The following is a 19099-nucleotide window of genomic DNA, read 5'->3' as shown; positions in this document are numbered from 1 at the left end:
GAAGCACGATCGACATGATATTTTTTTATATCCGTCAACTGATGGAAAAAGTTGGGAGTATAACAAAAGAGTGATAATGGTTTTTATAGACATAGAAAAGGCGTATGACTCAGTTAACAGGGAAAGACTCTGGGAAGAAATGAGGAAGATGGATACATTACTGTAATAAAGACAATGTACACAATTATAGAATTAGAATACCATTGGGGAACTCCGAATACTTCGAAATAAGACAAGAACTTAAACAAGGAAGTATTCTATCTCCTGCACATTTTAATGTTGTGATGGAGGGAATGAATAGGGCAGTTAAAGATACAGTAAAAGAAAAAGACAAAAAGATGATTTCTGCAGAAAGGTTGTAGGAGTAATCCACTTAATTAGAGGCCCACATCATTGGCGTCGATATGCAGCAAGATTCTGGAACATATATTGTGTTCGAACATTATGAATTACCTCGAAGAAAACGGTCTATTGACACACAGTCAACATGATTTGAAAACATCGTTCTTGTGAAACACAGCTAGCTCTTTATTGGCATGAAGTGTTGAGTGTATTGACAAGGGATTTCAGATCGATTCCGTATTTCTGGATACCCGGAAGGCTCTTCCACACAAGCGGCTTATAGTGAAATTGCATGCTCATGGAATATCGTCTCAGTTATGAGAATGGATTTGTGACTTCCTGTCAGAGAGGTCAGAGTTCGTAGTAATTCACGGAAAGTCATTGAGTAAAACAGAAGTGATTTCTGCCGTTCCCCAAGGTAGTGTTATAGGCCCTTTGCTGTTCCTTATCTATATAAACGATTTGGGAGACAATCTGAGCAGCCGTCTTTGGTTGTTTGCGGATGACGCTGTCGTTTAACGACTAATAAAGTCATCAGAAGATCAAAACAAATTGCAATACGATTTAGTAAAGACATCTGAATGGTGCGAAAATTGGCAGTTGACCCTAAATAACGAAAAGTGTGAGGTATTCCGCATGAGTGCTAAAAGGAATCCGTTAAACTTCGGTTATACGATAAATCAGTCAAGGCCGTAAACTCAACTAAATACGTAGGAAGAGCAATTACGAACAACTTAAACTGGAAGGCACACATAGGAAATTTAATGGGGGAGGCTAATCAAAACCGCGTTTTATTGGTAGGACACTTAGAAAATGTAACAGACCTACTAAGGAGACTGCCTACATTACGCTCGTCCGTCCTCTTTTAGAATACTGGTGTGCGGTGTGGGATCCTTACCATATAGGACTGACGGAGTACATCCAAAAAGTTCAAAGAAGGGCAGCACGTTTTGTATCATCGTGAAATATGGGAGAGAGTGTAACTGAAATGATACAGGATTTGGGCTGGACATCATTAAAAGAAAGGCGTTTTTCCTTGCGACCGAATCTTCTCACGAAATTCCAGTCACCGAATGCGAAAATATTTTGTTGACACCAACGTGCATAGGGAGGAACGATCATCACGATAAAATAAGGGAAATGAGAGCTAGTACGGAAGGGTATAGGTGTTCGTTGTTTCCGCGCGTTATACTAGACTGGAATAATAGAGAATTGTGAAGGTGGTTCGATGAACCCTCTGCCAAGCTCCTAAATGTGATTTGCAGAGTATCCATGTAGATGTAGATGTAGATGCAGAGGTTACAGAAGGGAGTTACATAGGGTATGTAAGTGCTGTTGTATTGTTCCATATTTTCCCCAAGGTTCTCATCCACGTGTTTGTTATTAATTGAAAATTTTACTTCTACCATACAACACCACACCAAAACGTAAGACGGCCAGTAAAGGTAGAAAAGCCGTGACATCAAATATAGTAACCTATTTTTCATAGAAAAATCATTCAGAGATCGAACCAAAAACCAGGTAACAGTATAAAGGGAAAAAAGTTTCTAAGGGAAAAACTTAAAACTCAAGAACCAGAAACCGATCAGCAAAAGAAGGAGACTTTTCAACAAACTATATTTTACTTCTCAGGTTGACACAAGTGGCAATCCTGAATCGTTCGATTGTGATGTATCGTCTGAATATCTGAATTTATAATGAGGGACGGAAATTTTTCGGAACTTAAAGGAGAGATCTTGGTGCAAGATTTGGCTTTCTCACTACGGATCCACCTCGACTGTACTGTAACAGAGAAGAAAGATTATGTTTGTGATTTCTTCAAATGAAATAGGTTAAGTTGTCTTACTAAACTAAAAAACTGTATTGAGTGTTGTGTTAAACTGATGTATTACCTGAGTCTAATTGCATTAATTTTTTTGCCAAATTAGTTTGTTGTGTATATTTTCAACCCACTATTTCGTATTACCCAACTATTTCATATTACCGACCATTTCGCACTCTTTTTATTTCAATTGTTTTTAACAGTAACAAATTACGCAAGTTAGTCTTTCACACAATGTAGGTTGTCACAGTAAGTTCCAGTCTCTATTCGTTTTAGTTTTGGGCATTTTAATAATTCCGATAGTAAATTATGCTAAAAAATTTAAAAGGTGTTCCTTAAATTAGAATCCTAATTTACTCTTTGCGGCTAAGCTTGTTTCTGGGTTTAATTTTTCCAAAATTATATTTCTCTGGTAATATGCAAGAACATAATTCCTATTTGAAGGTCACTGAACTATGATGTAACAAATCAATAAGATTAACCTGGTCACCAAGTTTTTATATACAAATAATGTGCCACCAGTGTTATGAAGAAGTGAGAAGTGGATTGTAGATACTAGCGCAATAGTTTAGCACAAAATACTTAAAAAATGTATAACGAATGTTCAGAATCGCTTATGTGTGATATTAATTTTTATTATTTTCCTTCCACTACAGATCTGTTTTGGCTACATTGCCATTATCGAATGGCGCATATAATGTCTACATGGATTGACATACATGTAGCATTGTTGGCAACTATACTGTGACTGCCGTTGTATATTTGCTGAATCGAAGCAGTAATTAAATTGATATGCCAGTATTTTGACAGTTTTGCAGTTACTATGTAATATCTAAATCGTTTTGTTTCTGCCGATTTAAAATAATAATTAATCTGTTATGACAGTACTCTGACAGATCTGCAGCTACGTTCTCAATATATAACGACAGTCAAAATACAGTTGCTAACGTTCCTGTGTGTATGCCAGTCTTTACAGATAATATATGTATCACTCGATAACGGCAATTTAGCCAAAAAAGACCTGTAGCGAAAGAGAGAGGAATGAAAATTAGTATCACACAGCAACGAGCCTGAACACTCTTTATACTGCAGGCCCTATGGAATACATACTTCGAGAACTTAATCAGCCTCTCGGATTGGCTGCCTCGGCTTACATTAGCGTTTATTTACCGATCGACGTGATGAAATTTACTTGCACTAATTAAAAAATGTAATGTACACTACTGGCCATGAAAATTTGCTACACCAAGAAGAAATGCAGATGATAAAAAGGTATTCATTGGACAAATATATTATACTAGAACTGACATGTGATTGCATTTTCACGCAATTTGGGTGCATAGATCCTGAGAAATCAGTCCCCAGAACAACCACCTCTGGCCGTAATAACGGCCTCGATACTCCTGGGCATTGAGTCAAACAGAGCTAGGATGGCGTGTACAGGTACAGCTGTCCATGTAGCTTCAACACGATACCACAGTTCATCGAGAGTAGTGACTGGCGTATTGTGAGAAGCCAGTTGCGCGGCCACCACTGACCAGACGTTTTCAATTGGTGAGAGATGTGGAGAATGTGCTGGCCAGGGCAGCAGTCGAACATATTCTGTATCCAGAAAGGCCCGTACAGGCCCTGCAACATGCGGTCGTGCATTATCCTGCTGAAATGTAGGGTATCGCAGGGATCGAATGAAGGGTAGAGCCACGGGTCGTACCACATCTGAAATGTAACGTCCACTGTTCAAAGTGCCGTCAATGCGAACAAGAGGTGACCGAAACGTGTAACCAATGGCACCCCATACGATCACGCCGGGTGATACGCCAGTATGGCGATGACGAAAACAAGCTTCCAATGTGCGTTCATCACGATGTCGCCAAACACGGATGCGACCATCATGATGCTGTAAACAGAACCTGGATTCATCCGAAAAAATGACGTTTTGCCATTCGTGCACCAAGGTTCGCCGTTGAGTACACCATCGCAGGCACTCCTGTCTGTGATGCAGCGTCAAGGGTAGCCGCAGCCATGGTCATCGAGCTGATAGTCCATGCTGCTGCAAACGTCGTCGAACTATTCGTGCAGATGGTTGTTGTCTTGCAAACGTCCCCATCTGTTGAATCAGGGATCGAGACGTGGCTGCACGATCCATTACAGCCATGCAGATAACATGCCTGTCATCTCGACTGCTAGTGATACGAATCCGTTGGGATCCATCACGGCGTTCCGTATTACCCTCCTGAACCCACCGACTCCATATTCTGCTAACAGTCATTGGATCTCGACCAACGCGAGCAGCGATGTCGCGATACGATAAACCGCAATCGCGATAGCCTACTATTCGACCTTTATCAAAGGCGGAAACGTGATGGTACGCATTTCTCATACTTACACGAGACATCACAACTACGTTTCTCCAGGCAACGCCGTTCAACTGTTGTTTGTGTATGAGAAATCGGTTGGAAACTTTCCTCATGTCAGCACATTGTAGGTGTCCCCTTAGAAAAATTATTGAAATGACTGTGTTGATAAACCTCTTACATTATTTGCTTTTCAAACAGCTGAGCAAAACTGAACGTACTCAGACATTACTCTCTTTACTTATTCTGATCAACACTAAACTGACACACAATATTTTTAGCTCAACGCAATCTGACTTTCAATAATCCCTACAAAAGAATGGCCCTGACTAACAATAACCTATACCTTTCACAAATCACTTACCTCACAAAAATCTTCGTTATCCGAACTACTGCAATACAGCGAGCGCCACTACTGCCAGCTAAATAAAAGATTCAAACTACTGATGGCACTAACTACTGATAGGCATAGTTAGCAAATGAAAGATTTTGATAGAGAACAAACAATGTATTTACCTTAATAGTGTTCAAAAGTTATAATATATATAGCAGTTCATGACATCCATTCTTACAAATGTACTGTTTCTGATGGACACACGTCCAGATCATCCGCTCTCAAAACTCCGCCATTTCTCTCCCCACATCCACCACTGCTGGCGGCTAACCTCCAACTGCGCAACGCTACAATGGCGAATATTGCAACAATGCCGACCAGCTTCAGACTGCACACAGTACAGTCAGTGATTTTCATATAGAGCGCTACGTGGCGTTACCAATATAAAAACCTAAACAGCCTACTTACATCTTGTGTGAATGCTCTGAAAAGCTGATCATTTGCATATCACAACATCTTCTTCCTGTCGGTTAAATTTCGCGTCTGTAGCACGTCACCTTCGTGGTGTAGCAATTTTAATGGCCAGTAGTGTATTTTAATCAGTTCTTCGTGTATGTCTCACACACTTAATGGTTTTTACCATATTCTTCAAGCTGTTGTAATATTCTAGCTGTGTCGTGTATTTTCAACTTGCAAAAGCTTAGAATGTAAATTGTCTTTTTCGCTCATGAAAGGTTCGGGCGAACTGCTAAGCGCAGTAGGTCCACTGCCGCTGTTAATACAAGTTGCGCAGTGTCAAAATAAATTTAAACCTGGAATTACCCGGCTGGACAGTTTTGGGCTACGCCTGCAGCCATCGTGACAAGTCACCAGGGACACCAGTCACAACGCACTCCGCTCCACTTGGATAACGGGCCACAAAGTGCTCGTTGCCTGACAAATTTTTTAGCGAGAGTAAAAATATTTTGCCGCCGCCGCAGTCCCGGTGCCAGCTGACGACACACGCGCGAGGCCTGCGCCCGTCCTGCGCGATTTCTTTTTTCATTATTATTATTCCGTGACAGCGCGGGCGACTGCAGCGCCACTGTGCGCGAGCGGCCGCCCCGCAAAGCTCCGGCGCCACCGCTGCTGGCCGGCGTGTTTTTTGACGTCGGCCACGGGGGCGGCGCGACGGCTTCGCCGCCAGTATGGCCCGGGGTCCAGCCGCTGCTTCCACCTCCGGACTCGGCCACTAATTCACCTGCGCCGTCGAAATAAAATTAATTACCGCCGTTTAATTGAATTTCTTTGTTCCGCCATTCGCCCTCGGAAATTCCCTAGAAAGTTGATTTTCCTTCTCTTTCTTTTTTTCAAACGCTCTCGTTTTGTGCCGACGTAGACGAAGTTACGCCGATGGTGGATGCTGGAATACTTCTGTGCTTTTTTTCTCCCCCTCGCAGCGTTAATGAGAAGAAATGTGATTTCGACGATAGGTCTTTCTCGTTTTCAGCCAGAGCGATAATTACGCCCTAAACCATCAAATGGGTGAATTTGAGAAGGACCAAACTGTTACTACAGAAGAATATTTTTCTAAACACCTTGTTATTATTTCATTTATTGCTTCTAGAAAACAATTTTTGCTATGACACGGGTCATGTTACTTTATAAAGAAGTGTGCTGGCTGATATACACCTCAGAAACAAAAATACAAGAACATAAAACTAACCATTTATACATCAGATTATGTTATTGTTCAACTGCACTCACGTCTGTCTCTCTCTCTCTCTCTCTCTCTCTCTCTCTCTCTCTCTCTATATATATATATATATATATATATATATATATATATACTCTCACCTTTCTCTCACTCTCCCTCCCACTCTTTTCTCAATTCTTGTCTCGTCAGATTACTGTGTATCCAAAGGTACAGACCCATTCTAAACAGAAAAGTATCACACAATATATATTATTATGTGAAAAATACGTAGTAAACACAGTTCACTCATTCTTTGGAAATGTAGCATTTCTGTCTCACTGCTAATGACGGAAATGAATGGACGAGTATATATATATATATATATATATATATATATATATATATATATATATATATATACTCTCACCTTTCTCTCACTCTCCCTCCCACTCTTTTCTCAATTCTTGTCTCGTCAGATTACTGTGTATCCAAAGGTACAGACCCATTCTAAACAGAAAAGTATCACACAATATATATTATTATGTGAAAAATACGTAGTAAACACAGTTCACTCATTCTTTGGAAATGTAGCATTTCTGTCTCACTGCTAATGACGGAAATGAATGGACGGTGACAGGACGAAAGAGATGGAGCAGTTAGAGTGAAGTTAATCTACATCTACATAGATTCTCCGCAAGCCACCGTACGCTGCGCGTGGCGGAGGGTAGCCTGTACCACTATTTCTCAATTCCTTTCCTGTTCCAATCGCAAACAGAAAAACGACAGTCTATATGTCTTTGTACGGGCCCTAATTTCTCGTATCTTACCTTCGTGGTGCTGCGCGCAGTGTATGTTGGTGGCAGTAGAAACCTTCGGCAATCAGCTTCCAACACCGGTTCTGAAAATTATCTCAATAGTGTTTCTCTAAGAGAATGTCCCCAAGCACCTCTGAAACAATTACGTACTCTTCGAACTTACCGCTAACAAATCTAGCAGCCCGTCTCTAAATTTCTTCGACGTCTTCCTTCAATCCGGCCTGGTACGGATCCAAAACACTGGACCAGTAACAAGAATAGGTCGTACCAGAGCCCTATATGCTGTTTCCTTTACAGGTGTCCGCGCCGATAGTTGAGTGGTCAGCGTGACGGATTGCCGCCCTACTGGCCCGGGTTCGATTCGGTTGGGGATTTTCTCTGCTCAGGGACTGGGTGTTATGTTGTCTTCATCATCATTTCATCTCCATCCTGTGCGCAGGTCGCTCAATGTGGCGTCGAATGTAATAAGACCTCCATCAAGGCGGCCAGACCTGCCCCGTAAGGGGCCTCCCGGCCAATGACGCCAAACGCTCCATTTTTTCCTTTACAGGTGAACCAGTCCTTCCTAAAATTCTTCCAATAAACCGAAATCGACCATTCGACTTCCCCACGGCAGTTCTCACATGCTCTTTCAACGTCATATATGTTTGCAACGTTACACCTAGATACTTAAACGATCTGACTGTGTCAAGCACGGCACTAGTAATACTGTACCCAAACACTGCAGATTTGGTCTTCCTAAACATCCGCATTAACTTACATTTTTCTCCGTTTAAAACTAGCTGCCATCAATTCTTCCGGGTGTTTTGTTAAGGTTAGGTGGTTATGGTTCTAATGGCTCTGAGCACTATGGTCATCAGTCCCCTATAACTTAGAACTACTTAAACCTAACTAACATAAGGACATCACACACATCAATGCCCGAGGCAGGATTCGAACCTGCGACCGTAGCAGCAGCGCGGTTCCGGACTGAAGCGCCTAGAACCTCTCGGCCACAGCGGCTTGCGTTAGGTGGTTACGGTATTTTCTGTGTGATGAAGGTTATTTCTTATTTGGGTTTATGGTTTAATAATTTCTGGTTATCTTTAGGAATGTGGTGTTATTGTTGGATTTATTTGCTTTCGTCGGGTTGATTTAAAGTCTTTGATTGCTTATTCATTACCTTATTATTTGAAGTTTTTTGTCTAAGCCGTCTTGTATCTTCCTACAGTCACTCAACTTCGATACCTTACAGTATACCACGGCATCATCAGCAAACAACCGCTAGTTTATGCCCATCCTTCCGCTAAATTATTTATGTAGGCTTCCCCCGTCGGAGGTTCGAGTGCTCCCTCGGGCGTGTGTTGTCTGTCGTCCTTAGCGTAATTTAATTGAAGTTACATTAAGTAGTGTGTAAGCTTAGGGACCGGTGACCTCAGAAGTTTGGTCCCGTAAGACCTTACCACAAATTTCCATTTCTAAGTTGAGCAATATTGAGTAGCAGACGTATTTTGGAGAACGGCCAGGGAATTTTCTTAATACGTGTGAGATGAGTATGATGGGATTGGAGTGCTCGTATGAATGTTTTTGATGCATTTATGGAGAAAGAAGCTAGGAGATTATTTCTGAGTTTTTCTGGAATGTTGAGAGATTGAGGTAAGCGCGCAAGCGTGTAGCACTGCTTTGTGTCATTGAGACTGTATTAACGAAGTTCTGGTAGTAGGACTGTTACATTGATTGTTCTGATAGGAAGATAGACTCTCCTTGCTTAAACATATTTCTTAAAGCCACGTTATGAAATGCAATTGCAAACATTCAGTTGATTTTTAGAGCATTACGTTTGAAGAAAAGCTTCATTTGAATTTTGTAGAAGTCATTTCTCACCAGTTAAATTGCCCACCCTTCGTTCAGTTTATTATATGCAAACACACACATTGCACTTTGTGGTGCAGAATTTTCAGTCATAGTTTTTTAATGTTGATTTGCTGCTGTATGCTGTGTGCTGCTTTCGAGTAACCTGCAAAAACATTTGTCAAGACCCGACGTAAGTGAAAACATAGTTTAGGGCCAGGAATTTCTTTGTAAGTTCAGTTGTGCATATATTTCAGAAGTCAGGTTACATGCAGGATGGCACTGCATTTTGATGGAAACAGTTAGCTTCAAGTTTGTAGACAGTGTTGAGCAAACCATATTAAATACAGCATTTGTAGAATTCAGTATAGTCTGCGTTTTGCCTAGTACACGAGTTTAAGTTAGGAATGAGTTCGTTTGGTAATTATTTTTTAGAAGTTTTGGTAGACGGTTTAAGGAAGTTCCACACAGAGAGAAGAAGAAAAGCGGTTAAGTTATTGCCCTTGCAGTGCAGTTGACATATGGACATAGCCTGTTATAATAATTCACAGATACAAGGCATCAGATAACTAAATTTCCTTTATAATAAAACATCGTGTACCTGCCAGCGGCGTCAACACCAACACCTACTTGTAAGGGCGATAAAAAAGTTTCGCTCCAAAATGAAAAAATCGCCTGAGCACTAAGGCGGTCATCCCACCTACGCAACAAGTAGGGGGTACCCGTTTGCTAAAGCGCCGTGTACTGTTGCGTGAAGAAGTACGTAGCTGCTTGCTACACATCTTCGTCCGGCAGGAATCTTCTACTTTTCAACGCCTTTTTTAAGGGAGGAAACGCTTGATAATCGCATGGGGAGAGATCAGGACTGTTGGGTGGGTGCTCGAATGTCTCCCTCTTGAGTTGGCGTGACTTCTACGTTACGAAATTTGTGACATGGGGACGTGCTTTTTCATGAAGCAACAAAACGAAAGTTGGCACACCATTCCGCAACGGTGGTTTTCGTAGACATGTTACCCCATCGACATTCCTCATTCTCCGATGAATGTCTACCGATGTTTGTTCTTCGCCATCCAAGAAAAGAATGATAGCACGTTGGGTCTTATTGGACACATTTGGTAATAACGCCTCCTTAGTTAGTGTTTCCACATTTACCGCACGCACGTCAGGAAGATACGAATGCCACACTAATCCCTTGCCTACATGTCGATGCTTATATACTCGCATCGGAGTTGCGCTATATTACCTATTACGCAGCAGTAACACACTTAAACGGAAATTTTTGGTCGGCTCTTACATTTTGCTGAAAATAAATGCGTAATATAATATCCGTAGTGGTTACTACTCTTCCTGATATTAATGCAGTGAAAAATATCTAAAGATTCTAACAATTTTTTAAGTCAAGGAGAACGTCTCACACCAAGTTATCGTATTTCAACTGCTGTGTGAAGGTCGGCATAATGTGCCTAAAAAATGTAATGAGTCGGAAAGAAAATTGCTCTGGAAGGCTATTTGAATGCGAATTCACATAATTGATTCCTAATTCAATCAGATTAATACGAGTAATATAAGTGCTCAGAAAAGATGTGACACACAGATTTCCACTCCGTAAGAAAATCATACAAGTGTAATCCTGGCGACCACGCTTCCACGTTTTGTGTCATCCATCCTGTTCACAAATGAGGCCACCCTTACGTGGAGTGGTATCTTCAACTTCCATAACAGTCATCTGTGGGGTAGTACACAGAAATCCCATGGTGTGGGGATAGCGAATCATCAGCATTGGTGCAATCGGAATGTGGGGGCTTGGATAATTGGCGACCATATTTTGGGACCAGTCTTTATTCCATGTCACATAACAGGCCGGAACTGACGGCGTTTCTTGCGAGTGACTTTGCCTCCGCTACTGGAAGAAGTGTCATTGATGATTCAAAGGGTTATGTGGCTGCTACATGATGGTGCTCCAGCCCATTTCACCATTAACGTTCAGACGCATCTCAATCGTGCCTTCCCTGGTGATGTATCGGACGATGGGATCCATTTTCATGGTCTGCTCGTTCTCCAGATTCCAACCCGTAAGATTTCTGGTTACGGGGCCATCTCAAAAGTATCGTGTATACAGAGCCCATTCCAGATGTGGAAATACTGATGCAGTGTATTCATGCTGCCTTTAACACTGTTCATATGGAACCTGGCTGATATGAATGTGTGAGACAGAACATGCTGCAGCGTGTACCTGCATACGTTGAGGCACATGGAAACCCTTTTCAGCACATGCTGTAACTGTGGCCGCATGGTACAATGTTTATTAGACTGCAGTCTCTGTAACAGAGTGTGAGTAAATAAAAGGTCTCTAGCATGGAAATCATGCAAACAGTATGTGGGCATGTTGAATGCACTGGGGGAGGGGGAGGGGAGGTATTCCGTGAACAAGCTTTTGACGAATTAATTTAATATTTACATACTCACTTAATAATTTTATATCACATTATTTTCTGGTTACAATGTACGCAGTTGAATTAATTTAAAAATTGTATGTTAATCGAGGAATGTACTTCAAGAAAATCTATGGGGTAAGAATTTACCCATCTGAAAATCTGGACAGTTTGAAACTCGAATAAGAGATTATTCGATTAAATATGAATTGAGGTAATTCAAATAATAAATTCCAAATCATTACTTTTAAGTCGCTTCATTCTTTCATATCTCAGTTTAACATTACCTTCTTCAAAATAATGAAAATGCCATTAGTAATTAATTTGAAATACTTATTTGGAAAAATAATCTTATACTCAGTATTAAGCTCCATACAAATTTTTTCTTCATATCTGATACATAAATATTCACAATCCGTAATCTATGTAAAGCCTTTACTTCCAACTCACAATGTTGCTGAGCTTCTTCAAAAAGGCTTCCATTTACATATAATAAAATTTTATTATTAATTTTAATAGCAGTATGATATTGTACCATAATTTTTTTGAACAATTATTTTATTAAACCGAAATAAGACTTCTTTCTTAGGAGCCTTGTTGACTAAATTTTTAGTATTTACATCTCTAGTTATTTGACTGTACTCTAATTACATTTTTCCCTTTACTTCATCTTTAATTGCTTTTATCATCGATTCACAATGCAGCTTTTGAATATTCTTATAATTTAACATGAATCCCTTTACCTTCCTCTCTGTTTTTTATAATTTTTCTCATAATAATAACTTTTTGGTCCAGTCGAAGCCCAATTTGTAATCAACTTATTACCTCCTAATTCATCAGTCCGTTCTTCTAACATTCAACCTGTTTCCACAGTATTTTTGCCATTATCAGTGTATACTACACTGTCTGTAGCAAAATATATAACACCTTCTCCAAGTTTATCTATCATATAATATATTCTGAGTCTTGCATTTGACATAGTAAAAGTGGTGATAAAAATATTTATATGTGTATTGTTTTCAATATAATGATCCATGAAATTGTACTTCATTTCAACCATTTCTTCAGTAATAAAATTTATATCAGTATTATCTAATCGGTCATCCAACAGTATTTCATAAATTCTTTGGAATTCTCTCACATACTCAGCTTTACTCATATTTTGATGTTGTCCAAATTTCCCCTATAATGAATTCAAACATATCTCTACAACAGCTCATTTCCCTGGATTTACTTTTATTTTGTCAAGATATAAGTCAATACCATTTCTTCTTTGGATCTCAGTTAGATTACATCATGGTCAGACGGATATTCTAAAATAAGATACTAGATTATAAGGCATACCCAGGACCAGATATACTTCAGTTCACAATGTAGTAGTGATGAAGAGCAGGCTGAAGCTTAAGAGATTAGTTAGTAAGAGTCAATATGCAAAGAAGTTTTTTGCCCCCACTGTTCAATCTGTACATGATAGAAGCAATAATAGAAATCAAAGAAAGGTTTAGGAGTGAATTAAAATTCATGGTGAAAGGATATCGATACAATTTGCTGATGACACTGCTATTCTGAGTGAAAGTGAAGAAAAATTACATGATATTCTGAATGCCATGAAATGTCTAATGAGTATAGAGCATGGACTGAGAGTAAATTGAAGAAAAACAAAAGTAATGAGAAGTAGCAGAAACGAGAAAAGCGAGAAAAATATCATTAGGATCGATGGTCACGAGATACCTAGGCAGCAAAATAAACCAATCATGGACAGAGCAATGAGAATATCAAAGTAGACCAGCAATGGCGAAAAGGGCATTCCTGGTAAATAGAAGTCACTTTGAGGAAGAAATTTCTGAGAATGTACATCTTGAGCACAGCATTGTATGGTGGTGAAAGATAGACTTTGGGAAAATCAGCACAGAAGAGAATCAGAGTATCTGAGATGTGGTGCTATAGAAAAATGTTGAAAATTAGGTGGACTGATGAGGTAAGGAATGAGGAGGTCCTGCACAGAATTGGAGAGGAAAGGAATATGTGGGAAAATGACAAGGAGGAAAGGAGAAGAGACAGGATGATGGGATGTCTGTTAAGATATTAAGGAATGAGTTCCTTGGTACTAGAGGGTACTGTAGAGGGCAAAAACTATAGAAGAAGACAGAAATTGGAATACATCCAGAAAATAATTGAGGATGTACGTTGCAAGTGTTACAGTGAGATGAAGAGGTTGGCACAGGAGAGGAATTTGTGGCAGGCCACATCAAACCTGTCAGAAGACAGATGACTCAAAACAAAAATTTTATCAATCTTTATTCATGCTGGTAAAACTGAATGATACAAGCACCAAGGTGCTAATACTTTGCATTTTATTAAACCATCCATTCACTGTTATAATGTTCTGGTTTATATACTTTTATTGGATGACATGTAGGATAAAAATCATAAAACTATACAGTAGGATAAAGACTACTTATATCAGTAAATTTATTTTTGTGTTAACACTATCTGCTTCACCTCTTTATTTTATTGTATTTGTATGATCACCAAAAAAATATCTCTTGGATTCAATGGTTCAACAATTTCACGTAATTTCTTTAGTTTTTTATACATAGGTAATTTAATCCAATCACATTCCCACATCTCAACCAGATTGCATCCAGCATTTCGTATTTCTGCACTTCTTTTTAATGCACTTAATGTCTTTTGATATGAAGTATCTATTCTTTATAATTTTTTAAAACAATTTTTACAGTCAAGCCAAAAGCAACTTAGGTACTGATAAACAATATTTGTTTATATATCACATTTGTTTACTTTTGTTCCACCTATTTTTACTTCTCACCATTAATTGGATGCTAAATATTTTATTGTTTAAACTCTTTAGCCAACTCACAGATTCTTTACAATAATTTTCTTTTTGTTCTTTATGCAATATAACAATTGTTTTTTCAGGTAAATATTGAAATCTGTGAGTAGCCATACAAATTCTAGCAGTTGTTAAATAACAGAATGGATCAATATTAAATATTTCTAGATATTGTTTACAAATTCTAGCAGTTGTTAAATAACAGAATGGATCAATATTAAATATTTCTAGAAATTGTTTTTTCAATTCCAAACAACCTCTTCTCAAAATATCTACAGCAGAATTACAATATTCTGTAAGTACTTTTTTCATATTGAATATATAATTTTCTTTAACTTTTTCATTATACCATTTGAGAAATTCCTCTCTTGCTTTTGGTACATAGTGTCAACACTATAACAGTCGAGATCAGGAATCAGTCGTAGGTAATTTTCATTTTCACATGCATTGAACAAATGTAGAAAACATTCTTTCCAAATACTTTCAAATGAAATGTTTTTGGGAAACTACTAAGTGATGCTTGTACAAAACTGATACTGTCTATAATTTTTAGACCAGTCTGTTCGATCTTAGTAACATTAATAGGGTTTCTGAGTACATGGTTTCATTTTATTTTCAACATAATACTTTAGAATGAATTATGAATCATAACCTTTAGCATGAGCTATGAATGTCAAACTTTTATTTTCTTTAGACATCAGCTGATGACAGAATTCCTCATTTTTCTTAAATCTGTGAACAATATCTCAATTGAAATTGTGAGCAGTCATGAGATTTGGAATATGTGTCTCTGTTTCTTGTTGAGCTTCATATTAAATAACACATATTTTTCATTGTAAGCACAATGAATTCTCTTTCGCTTCCTTTGTTTACAACACAAATTTCTTCCTTTAAGTTTATTATTGCATTGAGAACATTCAAAAACATAATAATTTTTAAATTTGTCACCAATGTAACAACTATTTTTACTACATATTGTGCAATGTTTGACTTTACACTCTGCAGTTTTCCTTTCACAAATTTCATGGTTTTGTAAACTGTATTGAATGTAACATTAATTACTGCTTCTTATTTACAGTTTCTGCATAATTCAAAACCTCATTTATGTTGTTATTATATCAAACATATCACATTCTTCTCATTTATAACCTGTGTCACAATCTTCTGGCTGACTGTTTAACCATTCTTCCTTATAAAAGTATCTTCATAAGTTTTACAATATATGTTATTTTCAGTGGTTTCATGTTCTGGACTTTGCACAATGTACATAATTTTATGTACTTTGCTTACATCGAAATGGTTGTGATTTTTATACAGAAAAAGAGATAGATAAACAAATTGAAATTTTTAATGCATACAGTGTTTATTATGAAAATCCAATACTTTTTCAACATTTTTAATATCATCTAGAGTAAATCCTTCAGAATTGTATTCATCCAGTTGATTCTATATAATTGTTGTTAGTTCTTTTTGTAATTTGTATTTATCACCTTCTTTGAATTTCATAATTTCAGCAGCAGTTATTTCTCTGCCTAAAATAACATTTCTGTGATATGCTAATGCAACTATTATAGCTTTAGGACAACATATATTATCATCACTTTTAATTCCATTAATACATCGTTTGGTCCTTTTATCATCAGTTAAATTTATTATTACACATCCTCTACCACCTCTTGGTACTGCCAACATTTGAATATTAATAAAGTATTTGCAGTATCAGTAGGTTTATCAGATGGTAATATATATCGAAGTTTATTACACAAAACTAAAACAGCTTGTTGAATATTATTTGATGTTATACAACCTAAAGAAATTGTATAATGCAGTTTTGGGTTTTTAACTGTTATGTTTAGTTTATCTCCTTTTCTGAAGTTAGTTCTTTTTTAGCTACTTGTACCACAGAGTTAAATGCTTTCATTATATAATTTGTTTTCTAAATACCTGTACCAAGTTTATTAATATTTTGTTAAAAACAATATTGTAGTTGGCAGACCAAGCTTGAAATATTTCGTTAAATCTAGATTTTCATTTCTTTACTATCAAATGAATTGTTCTTCAACTTCTTCAAATAGTTTACTACTGAATGGATGAAATTGATCAAGTCTCATTTTTTCTTTTTCCAGTGGTTGAGATATTTCAAAGTCCTCTTCATCAAATCTGTAAACCTAATTTATATTTGGTACATTATTCAATCTTGATCTAGTCTTTCATAATAATCCTTGATAAAAAGGAAAATCTGGCAAAACAATTAAATGAATTAATACTGATTTCTTTAATTTACTTTATCCTCTAATACCAAGATTTTTAACCCCAACATTAGTTCTGAAACTTTTAAGATAATGAGATTTCTGGTAGGAATTGGTAAATTAAGTGAAGTAATTAAATTAATTAACTCACACTTTTTCAATCTGCTGCAGTTGGTTAAATTATTTCTTCTACAAATATCACAAAGTTGGGTGACTGTAAACTTTCTAGGGTCTCCACTTATTAAGGATAAAAATGTTTTGAAAAATGGTTAAATTTCATTTTCAGTTAATATTGTGTGTGTCTTTGTCTATAAATTTTTAAGATAACTTTTAATTATTTCTTTTCCACATTTACACAGTATTGTTCATTTATTCCTATCACCCGGGTTCCTGGGTTCGATTCCCGGTGGGGTCAGGGATTTTCTCTGCCTCGTGTTGACTGATTGTTGTGTGCTGTCCTTAGGTTAGCTTAGGTTTAAGTAGTTCTAAGTTCTAGGGGACTGATGACCATAGATGTTAAGTCCCATAGTGCTCAAGGCCATTTGAACCATATTCCTATCATCTCATTGACAGATCTTGGATGTATGTGAGAGTTTGTCCCTAGTTGTAGGACTCAAGTAAAAACGATCTGAATCTTTAACTTCTTGACAAATAAAACTTTTTTGAGGAAGCTTCAGTTTGTTGTTCTTCATCTTTGTTAATTGACAGTAATATTTTCGAATAATCTTCATTTGAAATCTGTTTTAAATAATTCTAATAATTAGATGTAAAATATTCGAAATTAACATCCTTATTTGTATAGTTATTTTTCCCCAGTTTTATTACATTCCTTACAAATAAGTAAATTATCCTTTGTGTATATATTTGGGTAAAAATTATTAATCATCAGCTCTACTTCACATTGTTATGATTGCAGTTCTTTATTAGTTTAATTTAAATTATTGATATGATTGAAGATTTTAGTTGTCATTTGTAGTATTCATAAACAATACAGATTTCATCTTCCTTGAGGTTGAATAAATAATTCACAATTTTATTAGTTAACTGATTTATGAATGTGAATGCATCATTATTGGAATAACATACACCTAGAAAAATTGAAAGGGCTAATTTTCTCAGATGCAGTTTTAGATAAATGTTTTATTAATAAATATAAAAATTATAAAGGGCTTAAGTGTAGCCATGAGTTACACCCTTCAGACATGAATATTAATTTGTCCTTACCTAATATTTTTCTACTCTTTATAAATGGAGTCATTCATAGACCTTGGTAAAAATAAGCTAGCATATAATAACAATAAAGTCGTGGTAGTAATTGATGAAAATAACAATCCTTGATCTAAAGCTAAAGATATGGCTGAAATATTGGAATTCACTAATCCTCAGAAAGCAGTTCATGATCATTTTCGAGAAAAACAGTGTAAAATATCTAGTGATATCTGGGTGAACCATTCATTCACTTAACAAATTGTAAATATAATACAGTGTGTTTTAATGCAGCCAGAAATGAAACAAGCTCAAAAAGTCCAAGATTACATTATAAACAAGTTTTACTATCAATTCGTGGTGAATATAAGTTTAGAAAAAAATTGGTGAATTCCTATAGTCCTCAACTAAAACATCTACAAGAAATAAGTAAATAGGATGAGAAACAAATAAAAAATTTGGACAAAACAGTTGATATGGCTTTAGATGTAATAAAGCAAAGAAGCATAGAAATATATACATTATTAACTCAGGTGGTTCCTCAAACAAATGATCAAAGTTATGACCAACTTTTCTTCTTTTAAGATTATTCAATGATAACTGTAAATATAATTATTATATCATCAGAGTACAAAGAAAAGTTTGTAAGAGTAACTGAACATTAAAAAAGGTAGTCATCCAAATTTTGAAGAAATATTAAGACTTAATTATGACCCTAATGCAATAAATTTATACCAAAGAATGAGAGAGAGACTGAATATTATTTGTTAGCATAATGATGTTAATATTTTGGATGGCTACATACAGGAAAATTTAAATAATGACATAATTAATATCGATCAGATTGAGTTGTAATTTTCACATTCTAAATTAACCTCCCACTATTCAGACCAATCATAAAAATTTAACTTTTATCAATAAATTACCAGGTAGCCAGTTATTCACAGCTATCACATATGTTCAACTTTTTTAATAAAATGAAGGATCTGTCTTTTCGTCCACCATATAAAAATTCAACTTTTTAATGGAAAAGTTTTGATAGAAATGGGTAATAATTTACGAATATTAGCTGATAGTTATAACAACTTCTCCAAAATATATAAAACATATAAAGTACAGAACACAGAATGTTTAAAGAAGGAATATTTAGAACTGTGTGAAATAGCGAAAGATTGAAATATAACAG

General features: G+C 36.7%; 1 protein-coding gene across 1 annotated transcript in view; it reads right to left on the bottom strand.

The window, feature by feature from the left end:
- The window catches only part of LOC126417050 (atherin-like), a 171772-nt gene that overhangs the window by 115822 nt on the left and 36851 nt on the right, over window positions 1-19099 (bottom strand). The window contains exon 3 of the mRNA XM_050084942.1: window positions 5857-6092. Within this exon, the coding sequence (XP_049940899.1) occupies window positions 5857-6092 (236 nt within the window). The remainder of the gene's footprint in view (window positions 1-5856; window positions 6093-19099) is intronic.

The sequence above is a fragment of the Schistocerca serialis genome, chromosome 8 (assembly GCF_023864345.2).
Source record: "Schistocerca serialis cubense isolate TAMUIC-IGC-003099 chromosome 8, iqSchSeri2.2, whole genome shotgun sequence".
NCBI classification, from domain to species: domain Eukaryota; kingdom Metazoa; phylum Arthropoda; class Insecta; order Orthoptera; family Acrididae; genus Schistocerca; species Schistocerca serialis.
The sequence above is the reverse complement of the archived record's forward strand: the minus strand, read 5'-3'. Positions and strand labels throughout refer to the sequence as shown.